This window comes from Hemitrygon akajei, chromosome 15, assembly GCF_048418815.1.
Source record: "Hemitrygon akajei chromosome 15, sHemAka1.3, whole genome shotgun sequence".
NCBI classification, from domain to species: domain Eukaryota; kingdom Metazoa; phylum Chordata; class Chondrichthyes; order Myliobatiformes; family Dasyatidae; genus Hemitrygon; species Hemitrygon akajei.
In genome coordinates, this window is record NC_133138.1 from 74,138,162 (window position 1) to 74,153,932 (window position 15,771).

The following is a 15,771-nucleotide window of genomic DNA, read 5'->3' on the forward strand; positions in this document are numbered from 1 at the left end:
TTCTGAATTGACCATGTTTGAACCTGGTACTCTGACCTCATCTTTGCACGGCTCATTTCATGATTGTTTACTGTGCTCTTCAACGTGTACTGTCTGTAGAAATGATCTTCCAGTCCTCATTTTGCACACATCTTCCTATTGACAGGGAATTCCTTCTTCAGCCACTTAAGCTGCTCTCCACAATATTTGCCATATCTAGGCCACATCTCCTGTACTTTCCCTGTGGTCTTGTACTTCAATATATTATCTTCCTTCAGCTGAGCACAAATATCACAAGTATTAATGGAGCAAATGTGCCTGTGACCATGTTTGATGTGCTAAGTTACAATGTCAATCTAATCTGCAAGCCTCCTTGAACTGGGTAAGAATGTTGTGAAATAACTTAGCTGTGGTTGCCTGCTTTGATGTACAGTACTCTAGGTCAATTCACACACCCTTCTTGTCTTGCGTACAGCTGACACACACAAGAACATCTCAGGGTCACTTTGCAAATCATATCTCTTGGTGAGCCCGGTTGTAGGCCAGGCCTGCAGCCTGTGCTTTGTAGGCAGAGTTGCCTGCTTACAAAGCTATCCTTTAACTTCAAACTGATTACAGTATTGCTTGTAATTTACAATAAGAGCTGAACACTGGTTCTTGTTTGAATAAATTCCTACTATATTCACATAATTTCTTAACTCCTGAATCACTAGCAGGTTGAATGTGAAGAACAGGTAATGGTCAACACTTTCACATCTTAGCTCAATGCAAAATGCAGTTGAAACGTTGTCCAGAATCTCATTTGATCCTCTCCACTTGTAACGAACAAGATACAGTAAAGTTTATCTGTTCTGGTGTATCTGCCATAGCCATCTTTATGTAGAGTCCATATCCTTTCAGCAAGTTACTTGTAAATCTCATGGCTTGAGCAGCCTTACTGTCCCAGTGTGTACCATCTTATCGTAATCACACAGCTCAGTATCTCTTGGCGCCTGCCCACAAACGATCCCCACGGAGTGGGATCACAGATGATACTCGATGTTCTCATTCATTTACTAGCACTCCGAACACTATGTCTTTTCATCTTTCTGTTATTCATTCATTTGCAAAGATGTGGCAGGATAATTGGTTGCTTGTAAGAATATACAGTTGTTTATTAAAGAAATTTTATTTTACAAAGCAGTATCTTTTATCCTCTGTGTGCCTCATTCTGTACGGGCGGGCAATATCTCATCAGAGGTAAGCAAAGAGCATTTGAAAGTTTCTTCTCTGAAGGAGCACACAGAGGGAAACTGATGACATACTACACTTGTTAAATTAGTACCAACCGATCTTATACCTTCTTCCCTTATGAAAAGATACTGCTTCTATATGTAGCGTGGAAGTGCAGGCAAATTTGACAAAACCTGGAATTGTCAGTATACATATATTTTCCATGACAATTAAATTTGGAGTGCTTTTGGTCAGACAATAAATAAATATGGTTTTTAAGTAACAGCAACAAATTTCAAGTTATAAGCTTAATGTACAATAAATAAATTATAAAAAATTGATCAAGAAGTGAATTGGAACCAATGTTGGCTCCAGCGTCATAGATCAAAAAGCTCACTCTTCATCCAGTGCTAAACAAAAGGAACCATCGTCTTAAAGTCAATAGCTATAATCAGCTTTACTGTTAAAAACTACAATGTAACCGTGTCAGTTGTGCTCATGTTCACACAAAATCTAGATAAAGTTCCTTTAAAGGGCATATTGATAGAACAGTACCAAGTTTCTGTGCTTTGTTTAAACAAAAATCCTAGAACGTACTACATCAACAGGTACGTGGGGTCATTTATAAATAAGACACTTAGTTTCTCCTTTCCAAGAAGAATTTTATATTCACATTATTTTCGTGAGATCTAATCTTTGCAAAAGAGATTGGTCAATTCTATTCTTTCCAAGTACCTTTGGGTGAAGCTCACTAGTCAGCCTCTGTTTAAGGGAGAAAGAAGCCCCTATGACTTTCACACTTCAGTGTCCATTAAGTTTAAAGTTTGACAGTCAGCCAAACAGCTGACTGCAGAACAGGCACCTGGATGCAGCTCACCAGACTAAAAAGACTGTACCAGCTTTGCTGCCATCAAATTAGGCTGTGACTCCAGAGGAGCCCTGAGGTATTCTGCGTTAGCAACAGTACAGATTTGAGCCTTCTAGAAAATTGTCATGTGGAATAATTTTCCTGTTACAGAGGGACTGTTTAAGTTGACCCTTCAGGCTTGATAAAGTTCAGCCAACTGCCCCATCAGTGTTGATTGGGCAGTACTGATATAATGTCCATTTTACCATCCTGATAGTGGCAGAGGAAGGTACTTGAAATGGACTCCATCAGTTGTGCTCGAATGTTCCTCGGTTGTGACAAACAACCTTGTAATCAAGGTTAGTCATTCTAGTCTCCAGAGAGAAGGTAATGTTCAGTTAATTGGATGGACTGTAATGAACAGGTAAAATTAAGTCCTCCTGGAGTTCAAAATAAAGAAGACAACTACTGCAACCAATGCAATAGGCAACATCAATGCTATCAACGCCATCCGTGATCGCCTGGACATGAGATGATAGGACGCTACCATCTGACGGATGCCATTTTCATGGCAATAACAGTCATAGTTGCCGAGGACATTTTCTGTCACTAGGAGTCCTGAACTATAGAAGTCGATGGTAATGTTCTTGTTGGGAGTCAGCCATTCACAGTGGGCCTTTGAAGAGGAGGGCTTGCAGTTGAGCACCACATCCGAACGGTGATCAGTGACCAGAACAATTTCTTCTGCAGCTTCTAAAATGGATGAAAATATTAGCAAAGCAAACTTGAAGATGGGGAAAAAATTTAAAATATTAAGAACAAACATCTGCAGATGCTGGAAACCCAAGCAACACAAGCAAAATACTGGAGGAGCTCAATAGGCCAGGCAGCATCTATGGAAAAGAGTGAACAGTCGACATTTCAGGCCGAGATCTTTCATCAGGAATAGAGAAAAAAAGATGAGAAGTCAGAGTAAGAAGGTGAGGGGAGGGGAGGAAGAAATACCTGGCAATAGGTGATAGGTGAAACCAGGAGGTGGGAAGAGTGAAATAAAGTGCTGAGAAGTCGATTGGTGAAAGAGATACAGGGCTGGAGAAGTGGGTATCTGACAGGAGAGGACAGAAGGCATGGAAGAAAGGGAAGTGGGAGGAGCACCAGAGGGAGGTGATGGGCAGGTAAACTGACAAGGTGATAGAGGGAAATGAGAATGTGGAATGGTGATGGGGGGCCATTACTGAAAGTTTGAGAAATTTATGTTCATGCCATCACGTTGGAGACTACCCAGACGGAATATAAGGTGTTGCTCCTCCAACCTCAGCGTGACCTCGTCGCAGCAATGGACTGACGTGTCAAAATGGGAATGGGAATGGGAAGTGGAATTAAAATGAGTGGCCACTGGGAGATCCCACTTTTTCTGGTGGGCAGAGTGTAGATGCTCAGCGAAGTGTTCTCCCAATCTACGTCATGTCTCACCGATATGCAAGAGGCCACACCAGGAGCACTGGATACAGTAGTTGATCACAACGGACTCACAGGTGAAGTGTTGCCTCACTCGGAAGGACTGTTTGGAGTTCTGAATAGTAGTGAAAGAGTTGTTGGAGCTGGTGTAGCACTTGTTCCCCTTGCAAGGATAAGTGCCAGGAGGGAGATCAGTGAGGAGGGACAAATGGATAAGGGAGTTGCATAGGGAGCGATCCCTGTGGAAAGCAGAAAATGGAGGTGAGCGAAAGATGTGCTTGCTGGTGGGTTCCCACTGGAGGTGGCGGAAGTTACGGGGAATTATGTGCTGGATGCGGAGGCTGATGAGGTGGTAGGTGAGGACAAGAGGAACCCTATCTCTGGCGGGTTAGCAGGAAGATGGGATAAGGGCAGACGTGTATGAAATGGAAGCGATGCAGTTGAGGGCAGTGTTGATGGTGGAGGAAGGGAAGTCCCTCTCTTTCTAGGAGGAGGACATCTCCTTAGTTCTGGAATGAAAATCTTGATCCTGAGAGCAGATGCAGCGGAGACGGAGGAATTGAGAGAAGGAGGGTGGCGTTTTTACAAGTAACAGGTTGGGAAGAGCTATAGTCCAGGTAGCTGTGAGAGACAGTAGGTTTATAAGAGACATCAGCAGATAAACTGTCCCCAGAGATACAGACAGGGAGATTGAGAAAGGGAAGGGAGGTGTCAGAAGTGGACCAAGTAAATTTGAGGGCAGGGTGGAAATTGGTGAAATTGACAAGTTCAACATGGGTGCAAATGCACTACCAATGCTGTTGTTGATGTAACTTAACATTATTACGAATACTATTCACTCTGAGTGCACAACGGTATTTGTGTCACATTTTAAACAATCCCAAATTACAAACTCCACCCCTGTAAAAGTGAAGAGTTCAACAGTGGAAAGTAGAAGAGGGGCTATCAAGCTTATTCTTCCAGTGTCAGAGTAATTACTAAAATACCGTAGTCAGAAACAAGGCTCTGCAGATAAAATCTGAACATTTGTTGCACTATACAACAGTAGGGAATGGCTTTAGATAGATAGATAGATAGATAGATAGATAGATAGATAGATAGATACTTTATTCATCCCCATGGGGAAATTCAACTTTTTTTCCAATGTCCCATACACTTGTTGTAGCAAAACTAATTACATACAATACTTAACTCAGTAAAAAATATGATATGCATCTAAATCACTATCTCAAAAAGCATTAATAATAGCTTTTAAAAAGATCTTAAGTCCTGGCGGTTGAATTGTAAAGCCTAATGGCATTGGGGAGTATTGACCTCTTCATCCTGTCTGAGGATGATTTAAAACTAGATTTTAAAAAAAGTTGTTAGAAGCCTACTTCACTTCAAACATTTCTCAATTGGAACCAAATGTTTTGCTGTAGCTCTTAATCTGCTCAAATGGTGTGAATGTCAATCTGCTGGATTTAGTCTGAACTGGAATTCAAAATTAAAAGGTGTTTGAACTTTTGGATAAGCAGGATAATACTCAATTACCATTTAGTTTGTGTTGAAGGGGCAGGGGGTTTGCAGAAGAACTTGGACAGATTGGGAGAATGGGCAAAGAAGTAGCAGACAGAATAATTGTGTCAGGAAGTGTATGGTCATGCACTTTGGAAGAAGAAATAAAAGTGTAGACTACGTTATAAACGGGGAGAAAATTCAAAAATCTGAGGTGCAAAGCGACTTGGGAATCCTTGAGCAGGATTCCCTAAAGGTTAACTTGCAGGTTGAGTCGGTGGTGAGGAAGGCAAATGCAATGTTAGCATTCACTAGAATAGAATAGAATATAGGACTAGAATATAAGAACAAGGATGTGATGTTGAGGCATTATAAGGCATTGGTCAGACCGCATTTGGGAGTATTGTGAGCAGCTCTGGACCCCTAATCTCGAAAAAAGAAGTGCTGGCATTGGAGGTGATCCACAGAAAGTTCACGAGAATGATTCCGGGAATGAATGAAATGGTTAATGTGTTTGATGGCTCTGGGCCTGTATTCGCAGGAGTCTAGAACAATGCTGGGGGGGAGGGGGGGCGGGTGGAATCCCATTGAAACCTATTGAACATTGAAAGGCCTAGACAGAGTGGATGTTGAGAAAATGTTTCCTATAGTGGGTGAGTCTAGGACCAGAAGGCACGGCCTCAGAATGCAGGGACACATCCATTTAGAATAGAGATGAGGAAGAATTTCTTTAGCTAGAGGGTGGGGAATATGTGAAATTCATTGCCATAGACGGCTGTGGAGGCCAAGTTGCTGAGTATATTTAATGCAGAGGTTGATAGGTTCTTGATTAGTTAGGACATCAAAGGCAAGGAGATGGAGGATGAGGTTGAGAGGGATAATAAATCAGCCATGATGGAATGGTGGAGCAGACTCAATGGGCTGAGTGGCCTAGTTCTGCTCCTATGTATTATGGTCTTAAATTCCCATGGATCATAACGACCCAGCTGGGTTGGAATTAGAACCAGGTTCTGAAGACTGATTTCCAAGTTACTACAAATCCATTCACCATCAGCATGACAGCTAATCCCTGTATATGTCTGGGACCATGATTTATCTCAGGTTTTGCAGGATATTATTCCTGCATCTCTGTAACCACTTTTACCTTTGTGTGGTGGGCACAATTCTGCAGCATTGCCTTTCTTAACGTCTTGTAAGAAGTCACTGCAAAGAACAAGAATATTCAGATTCAATCCAACATTATGGAGTCTATTTCAGTATCATGAGAAGTTTTTCAGTTGCCATACCACCTTACACATACTGATACTGCTTTCAATGAATTCACTAAGAAGTCACGCCAGCAGTTCTATTTCATTATGGAGATTTGGTGTGTCACCAATGACTCTTATAAATTGCCACAGGTGGATAGTGGAGAGCATTCTGACTAGTTACATCCCAGCCTGCTATTGAGGCTCCAGTGCACGGGATCAAACGAGGCTGCAGAAGGATTATAGACTCAGCCAGCTCCATTGTGGGCACAACTCTCCCCACCATTGAGGATATCTTCAAGAGGTGGTGCCTGAAGAAGATGGTATCTATCATTAGAGACCCTCACTATCTGGAACATGCTCTCTTCTTGTTATTACTGTCGGGGGAAGTACAGGAGCCTGAAGACCCACACTTAATAATTTCAGAACAGATACCCCCACCATCAGATTTCTGAATGCTACCTTGTAATTTTTTTCCCACTGATTTTGTAATTTAAAATGTTGATCTCTCTGCACTGTACTGCTGTCATAACAAGAAATGTCATGTCATGTCAGTGATATTGTGATCCTGATTCTGAGTGGTAATGATTGAAATTCTAAAGCACCAGAGGAAAGGGTGCAGAATTGTAGCCAAATCTCAGACGTGCAAACATGTGTCTCCTCTGTCAACTACACAAGGATCCAATACTGTCAACAAATCAGCGGTCTTTAACTCAGAGATTAAACAGAGCTCTTACTGGTGCTGAACAATTGCATTATCAGAAATACAATCCTTGGAATGCAAGTCCCAAACTCTCCTCTGCAATAAGAGTAAAGTTACTAGCCTGGTAACCAGAAATAACCATATTAAAAATCTAGTGCCCGCAATGATGACAACTGGTGTGAAAGCACATCCACTTAAATAATGTCCAACCATCCTTATTCCGTCTGAATCAAATAAATCATATCCACAGTGGAGACTCTTAAATGCCTTTTGAATTAGTTTAGCAAGACATGGGCAACCAGGGAAGAAACGCATATGTATGTGATTTTTGCGTGACTATGTTTTTTTTGCTCGCTATTTTGAATGTGCTGTGTATGTTCTGCATCTTGGCCCCAGAGGAACACTATCTTATTCAGCTGTATTTATGTATGGTTGAATAATTAAACTTGAAATTTGGTTTGATTTGAATGGGCATTAGATGATGCTAAACCAGTAATATGTATATCCCATGAATAACAATATCATGGGCAGTTTCAACTTGCACATATGGAAAAAAGATTTTAAAAAAGCTCAAGTTGGATGTATATTTTACAACAATAAATTATAAAAAGCACATGCATAGTAATATTTCAGCCACTAGGTGTAGCAGTCAGTTCAGCAAAGAAACAGCCTCCAGCTGTCTGAGAATATACTTGCTCAACCATATGTATTCTCGAATACTTTTCCAATAATTGTCCCCAGTGTCTGACTTTCCTTCATTACCCTTAGCACGTTTTCTATGGTGTCATGAACATTGGCAGTAATGGCCTGGATCTTCTGATATTTAATTAGGCAAGGCATAGTAAGATAGGGAATCATAGAAAAGTACAGCACACAAACAGATCCTTCAGCCCATCTAGTCTGTGCCACACCATTTAAACTGCCTAGTCCCAAAGACCCACACTGGGACCATAGCCCTACCATACACGTACCTATCCAAACTTACCTCAGACATTGAAAATGAGCTCACGTACACCATTTGTGTGGTAGCTCGCTCTATAATTTCACAGCCCTCTGAATGAAGTTTCCCCTCATGTTCCCCTTCAACATTTCATCTTTCGCCCTTAAATCATGATCTCTGGTTATAGTCCCACCCAACCTCAGTAAAAAAAAAGCTTGCTTACATTTACCCTTTCTATACCCCTTCATAATCAAATCTCCCCTCAATCTTCTACGTTCTAAGGCATAAAGGCCTAACCTATTCAATCTTTCCTTATTGCTCCGGTCCTCCACACCCAGCAACAACCTTGTAATTTTTGTCTGTACTTTCAACCATGTTTACATCTTTCCTGTAGGTAGTTGACCAAAACTGCACACAGTACTCAAATTAGGCCTCTCAAATGTCTTACGGAACTTCAATATAACATCCCAACTCCTGTACGCAGTACTTTGATTTATGAAGGCCAAGGTGCCAAAAGCTTTCTTTAAGACCCTATCTACCTATGACGCCACTTTAAATGCATTAGGGCTCTATGGAGATATTGTCCTAACATGATTAGTGTAGAAGCTTGCCATGGACAGGGTGGGCTGAGAAGGTTGTACTATGCCGTATTGACTTCATAAGCACATGGGTTTCCTTCAGGTACTCTGATTTCCTCCCACATCCCAAAGGTGTGTGATTGAGTAGGTTGTTTGCCCACTGGTTATTGCTCCTAGCATGTGGGTAATTGGTAGAATTATGAAAATCAGTGAAGATGTGATGGTTGGTGTGAGTTGAAAGGCCTCTTTCTAGGCTGTATGATTGAATTAGTCCGCCAGCACTGATTAATAATATCGTGCTTCTTAGTTTCCAATCAGCACTGTGTACTTTGTACAGAATGAGGTGCCATTCTTTATTGTGCAGGGGCTTGGGTTTGACGTTTCTCTCTGAATGACTTTCAGATTCTTTGTTTCATGGCTATCTGGAGAAGACAAATTTCAGAGTTGTGTATGGATACATGCTTTGATATTAAATGAACCTTTGAACCTGAAAGTGAAACAAAGAATGGAACTTTTCTTCACTTCCACAGCTTCCTCCCTCTCCCAAGCTTTCCCTGCCCCACTCACCGGCTCCTCTCAATAACCCTAAATACCTGCGGTCTTTGCTTTGCTCCACCCTCCACCGCCACTTTTGTGAAACATTGCCAGGGGGCAATAGTACAGTGAGGGAAATTAAGCGAAATACTGTGAATGAGATCCTGCAACTAAGGCAGACAGGACCTCCACATGCCCACTCTTAACAGTTGGATTCCCATTGTGTTCCATCCCATATTGGAATCACTCAGGAATTCTCAGCAGGAACACAGGAGAAATCTCCCTTTCTGTACTGGACTACAAAAATCACTGAGAATTATAAGGAAATTGCCCGAACTATTTAAAAATATAATTGCAGTGACTTGGAATGGAACAGGATAAGGGCAAGTACAAATGGCATCTGATGTTTTAGCATTTAAGCTGGTAGCCAAAGCCAACTCTATCTTGTAAATTTTCCAAAGCAGAACATGAATTCAGAGATCAGCAATTTTTGAGGAGCAATGAAAATCAAAAGCCGCAGATGTTGGAAATTTGAAATAAAAGCAGGAAGTGCTGGAAACACTCTGCAGGCAACACTGAGTGTTTCTTTCTCAGATATCGTCTGACCTACAGAATGTTCCCAGAATTTTCTGGTTTTAATTAAATGGGACAATATTTTCAGTATTTAAGCACTTTAAACCTCCATCTTTTGGACACCTTCAAAAAGCGATGCCTCAAAATGGTGGAATCCATTTTTAAAGACCCCTTTCCCCCAGGACGTGCTCTCTTCTCATTGCCACTATCAAGGAGGAGGTACAGAAGCCTGAAGACACACACTCAACATTTCTTCCCCTCCACCATCAGATTTCCAAATGGACAATGAACCCATGAAAACTTCCTTTGTATTTCTGTTCCCCTCCTTTTGCACTGTATATTTAATGTACTGCTGCCACATAACACTTTCATGACATATGCCAGTGATATTAAACCAGTTTCTGATTCTTCTAATTTAAAGTTTTCACATGTGTTATCAGTGGAAGTAGCCATTCCTAGACCAGTTGCTGGACCGTACTAATCTCAAGTGTCTTTGGATTGGCTAAATCCGTCTGGTATTAGATATGTGGGAATAACTGATGATAGAAAATGCACCCATTCTCCCACATGGTTCGATTTTTTGCCATTAGTTTTGCTTCAGAGCCAGACAAATATATACTTACTTGTTTAATGAATGTTTCTTGTATAACTTGCAGCGAGATGCTGACTTACTCCAAACGCAGTAGGGATCCCGGGCGTAGATACAGTCGTAACAGGTCTTGTACTGTTCGCAATCTGCCTCTGCAACCTGAGTAACTTCACTGGGAGAACCAACATAAACAAATCCCTGGGCAAGAGTAAAGAGAATGTTGATAACTAAAATAAAAACAGAAAATGCTAGAAATATTCAGATCAGACTGAAACCTATTTCAAAATTAATCTTTGCTGAGCCACACCGCAATCTCTCATCAGTTTACAGTGGGGCCTGCTGTTTTATTTCATTTGTGATCACATTCCTCATGATGTGAGTGACCTTGGTGCAATTCTATGTGTTGGACCTGTTCACCCAGTGAATGGCACCACACTGAACTTTGATTCCCTCCTATCCAAAGGCCACTGGATAATATCTTCCATCCCTCTCTCCCTCCCTCCCACCCGGTTCATGACCGCTGAGACTGACTGTAATTCTTGGTTTCAAATTTAATTTTCGGGACACGGCCATTCCTGGGAAGGTGATAATTTATTGCCCATCTTTACAATTAACTTTCAGTCAGGTTATGATGGTTCTTCCTGAAACACTGTCTCCTATCTGGTGAAAGTGTATGCACAGTGCTGTTTAGTTGGAAGTTCTGGTTAGAAAGAAGGAATGGTAAAGGTCAGGATAGCTTGTAAGTGGAAGGGAACCTGGATATATGCAATGACAGAGCGTGTAGGAACTGCTGCCTCAGAGGAGACAAAGGAAAGCAAATATGAATAAAGAATTATCCCACCAACAATTAGTCTATTTGTAGAGATGGAACTTTTAGGAATTCCAATACTTCATTGTAACTCATTATGTTGTGAGGATATTCCTGATTGAAACCACATGGAATTACAACCAAAACTACAGATTTTTCAGCTGCTGACAGATGTCTCAGTCCAGGTTATTCTTTTGCCCATGTGAGTGTAACTGATCTCTAAATATCTCACTTGCAATAAGTTGGCCATCATTAACCATTGTATCCTTTCATCAGCAAGTGATGGACATTATGATCAGAACATACTGATTCAAATAAAGATAATCAGAGGCTGGCTCTATCCTCATAGCAAGTCCAGGAGAGTGAGAAGAGTCACAAAAAGCAGTTCTTATGCAAAAAAAACTGGACGGTGGGTTCCCTTCCCACACCTTCGGAATCAGATGAGTAAAATTAGAATCCTGTGATTATTTTCATACCTTATAGTAAAGGAGATTTTGAATGGGTTGAATATTTTTAAATAATTTCTTCTCCTCTATGATATAACTGCGGGAACCAACCAATACAGCTTTGTGCAAACGGCCATCATCTGCAGGAGATAGAGAGACACAGTTTATTGAACCTAAAGAGTTGGTTCAGAAGAGTAAAGGACCATCATATGGACACTGCAACATCATTACTCAGCATCACAAATCAGCCCTAGATGATTCAACTAGGAAGGTGAGACTTTGTTACCCTTCCCTAGATAATCTCCAACCAGGATATGATGGTACTTCCTGAAACACTGTCACCCATCAGGCAAGCATATTCATGGTGCTGTTAGGTTAGAAGTTCCAATAGCAATGAAGGATGGCTTATAACCGGTAAGGAACATGGAGGTGATACCTACCATCCTTCGCCAAAGCCTGTCCTCCCACTTCAGTAGCATCGTGGGGATAAGATTATTGGCCTTCAACAGCCATAACCATGCTCCTTCATGAAATGAATGATGCAGCATTAGATTCCTCTTGATGTCCACTGACTTCTGTTTTACCAGAGTGATTGATATCAAAGGGAGTCACTCCCTTCTTTAGAATTCACCTATGTGGTCCACATTTGGCCCAAGCCCATTGTGAGATCTGGGATCAAGTACACCCGGGTGAAAGCCAAACTTAATGAGGAGGTTACAGGTGAATAAGCGCTGCTTGCCAGAACTGAATCTCTCCGTCACATTGATACAACAAGACAGATGGGATTTGTCAAGTGTTTTGTGGATAGAACGCACCCGGGCAATTTTTTCAATTTATTGGGTAGATGTACTGGAACAGCTGTTCCTTAAGGTTATCATAGCCAGTTGGGGTGGGGGCAAGTGCAGTTGAGGGGATAAGCTCCTCCCACCACCTATTCAATGCTCCCAGTGGCGTGTGTCTCGAATAGCCTCTAACAACCAAGACCAGCTCCTGGCCTTCACATGTGGCTTAGCTACTAAACCCAGCAAGGTGTTTCTACTGACGGGAGAAGTGGCAAAGACAGATTACTGGTGCCTTAAAACCAATTGCTCCAAACAGATGGGGTTCATCAACCATAGTTGGCAACTCACGTAGAAGAAAACCTCTGACCTCTAACTCCCGCTGCCCTGTTGCTATGCCGACTCATGGGGAAAGCTTTGGGAGTAAACTCCAAAGAAAAATCAGAAGCTGGAGTCCCTAACGCAGTCCTACGTTGAGTTAAAGGCTGACTAGCAATTCCTGTGATACTGTCGGTGCCAAATCGTATCGGTCTCTGCCGCTCCTTTGAATTGATCAGCTGCTTGGAGAAGGGAAGCCGGACGCATGGGTAACAATTTGCTAGAGAACAGGATGTTGTCCAGTGACACTGCCACTGCCGTACACAGTGTTCTCAGGGTTTAATGGTGAACAGTCAACTGACTGTCTGAAGTCTGGTTTCTATAACAATATGGGATAATAGGTAGAAGTACAGATGGATCACTCACACATCACTCCTTTATGAAAATGCTTCATTCTTGTTTGCAGACAAATCACTTTTAAGAATGGGGATGTTGTAGAAGCTTCCTCCTCCCTACGGTTTAATTATCTGCTGCCATTCACATCGAGGTGATCAGGACTGTTGAGATTTGACCTGACCGGTTGCTGCCTTTGCAGTATAACACTAACTGTGTTGTAGTTTAATCAAGTTGGCATCACAATTTTGAGGAATTTTGCTGCTATTCTTTTGAAGTCTTTCTGCATTGCTCATTAAACCCAGGTTGGTCTCCTGACTTGATAACAATGGTAGAGTAAGAATTATACTAGGCAATGAGGTTACAAACACATTACTGTATGCATTACTACTGCCGCCAATAGTTTGTGGTGCCTCACAGCGGCACAGTTAGTACAGCTGCTTCCTCTCTGCTCCAGTGATCTGGTTTCAAACCTGACCTCCAGCGCTGTCTGCGTGGAGTTTGCATGTTCTCCCTGTGACTACATGGGTTGTCCTCACATCCCCAAGGCCTCCCAAAAGGCAAGTTAATTGCCCACAGCAAATTATACTTGCTGTGTAGGAGAGTGGTAGAATCTGAGAATTCTAGCCCTTTGGATTTAAAAATTCCAAAGTTTCCTCACACTCTGGGTGAAGAAATTTATTGTTCCTGAATGGCCTGCCCCGAATTCTGGATAGTGAGCCCCGCTTCTAGATGAGTCAGCCAGGGAAAATATTAACTCTGCATCGACTCTGTCAAACCCTGTAAGACCCTCCTCAAACCCTGTCAAACCTTGGCATCTGGCATCTTTCCCCTTTGTTTTCAGTCCCGGAAAACTAGGCCCAAAACATTGACTGTTTATTTACCTCCATGGATGCTGCCTGGCCTACTGAGTTCCTCCAGCAATTTGTGTGTGTTGCTCAATATGATGCCTGCTGCATCTTGTTTTGTCAAATAAAGAGGATGCTTCATGTCGACCAGTATTATTCTCCAGTGACTTCATTCATGCCACAACATATCACATTCCCTTTATCCCAGAAATATTAGTCCTTTCTCTCCCAGATCTTACAAAAAGCCTGATGTTTTTACAATGCCACTGCTGACGCACGACTGTGTCGCAGGATCCAGCTCAAACCGTGTCATCAAGTTTGCGGAGGACACTGCAGTGGCTAGCCTTATCGAGAACGATGACGAGACGGAGTATAGTGAGGAAGTAGAGTGGCTGGTGGATTGGTGTGAGAAGAAACAACCTAGGCCTGAATGTAGCGAAGACAAAGAAAATCATTGTGGAGTTCAGGAAGGTACAGACGAATACATTTACGTGGCTCCTCCATAGAGAGAGTTAAGTGCAGCAAGTTCCTGGGAATTCACATCACAGATGACTTTGCCTGGTCCCTTAATATCACCTCCCTGAACAAGAAGGCACAGCAGCACCTCCAGTTCCAAAGCCAATTGATCAATTGAGGCAAGCAAAGCTTCCCCACCTCCCCCCGCCATCTTAACTGTGTTTTACAGGAGCATCATCGAGAGCATCCTGACAAGTTGCATCTCCATCTGGTATGGGAGGAGTCGAGGATCAGACCGGAAATCCCTACAAAAGACTATGAGAACAGCTGAGAGGATCATAGGGGTCTCCCTACCATCCACCAGGAACATTTATCAGGAGCGAGGTGTACACAGGGCCCTTAGTATTACTAAGGATTCCACCCATCCATCCAGCATCCTCTTTGACTTTCTACCATCAGGCAGGAGACACCGATGCATAAAAACAAGAATGGTTGAATGGAAAACAGTTTCTTCCCCCAGGCCATCAAGCTTCTGATCTCTCTGCTGCATCGTATTTGACGTGTCACTGGTTAATCCATTCTTAACCTTACAATATTTAATATTAATTCACTTTAGTTTGTTACTTATGTGTGATTCATTTGTAGATTTTATCCTTACCTTCATAGTTACCATGTGTTATGTGTACTACTACATTATCTTGTTTCTATATACATTATTTCGTTATATATGTTGTTACGTACCCCGTAACTGGGTCACTTACCAGCAAAGATAGAGAGGTCTGTTGAAGTCTGATGGTACTATTTTTAACAGTACTTATTGATAAAAATACACAAAATAATATCACTGCAAACATACGGATAATATACTTTGTTGATTCTAAATCTAAAAGCGCGGGTATAATAATAATCAATAAGAAATAGCTCTATTGTTGTCTAGGGGATAATGTATTGTCCGATGGAAATATAAAAGTCACTGTAGTTCATTCAAGCTGCAGCTTTTTGGTTGGAAAGAAAGACGGGTTAAAACTTGCCCATTCCTTTTATGATGTCAATCCTTCGAGAGTCGTTGGGAGTTGATTTCCCCGTTATTAGCTAAAAACCGTTCTTCCGTGGTAAAGGGCCCACCAATTCCGGGGCAAACGGAAAAGGACGCACGTGGCCTTTCCACCGGTTTTTGCTATTACGGGATTGCTAGCGTTTCTTCTGGTGCGTCTGAAGGGGTTGTTCCCTAGACCCTCTTTTATCCTGACTCACAGGGTCTCAGATGTCAATCAGGTTGGGATGATGCAATCCCTCCACCATCGGACAATACATTATCCCCTAGACAACGATACAGCTATTTCTTATTGATTATTATTATACCCGCGCTTTTAGATTTAGTATTGATGACGTATATTATCTGTATGTTTGCATTGATATTATTTTTGTGTATTTTTATCAATAAATACTGTTAAAAATAGTATCATCAGACTTCAACGGATCTTTCTATCTTTGCTGGTAAGTGACCCAGTTACGGGGTACATAACAATTGGGGTTCTCATCTCGAGATTTGACACCAAATTGGGA

At 41.8% G+C, this 15,771-nt stretch overlaps 1 protein-coding gene across 1 annotated transcript in view; it reads right to left on the bottom strand.

The window, feature by feature from the left end:
* Positions 1-1,167: 1,167 nt before the first annotated feature.
* LOC140739458 (semaphorin-4C-like) overlaps positions 1,168-15,771 on the bottom strand; it is a 65,935-nt gene continuing 51,331 nt past the window's right edge. The window contains exons 11-14 of the mRNA XM_073067769.1: positions 11,442-11,551; positions 10,192-10,355; positions 6,138-6,196; positions 1,168-2,791 (exon numbers count right to left, since the gene is read on the bottom strand). Coding sequence (XP_072923870.1) covers positions 2,469-2,791; positions 6,138-6,196; positions 10,192-10,355; positions 11,442-11,551 — 656 coding nt within the window. The 3' untranslated portion in view covers positions 1,168-2,468. The remainder of the gene's footprint in view (positions 2,792-6,137; positions 6,197-10,191; positions 10,356-11,441; positions 11,552-15,771) is intronic.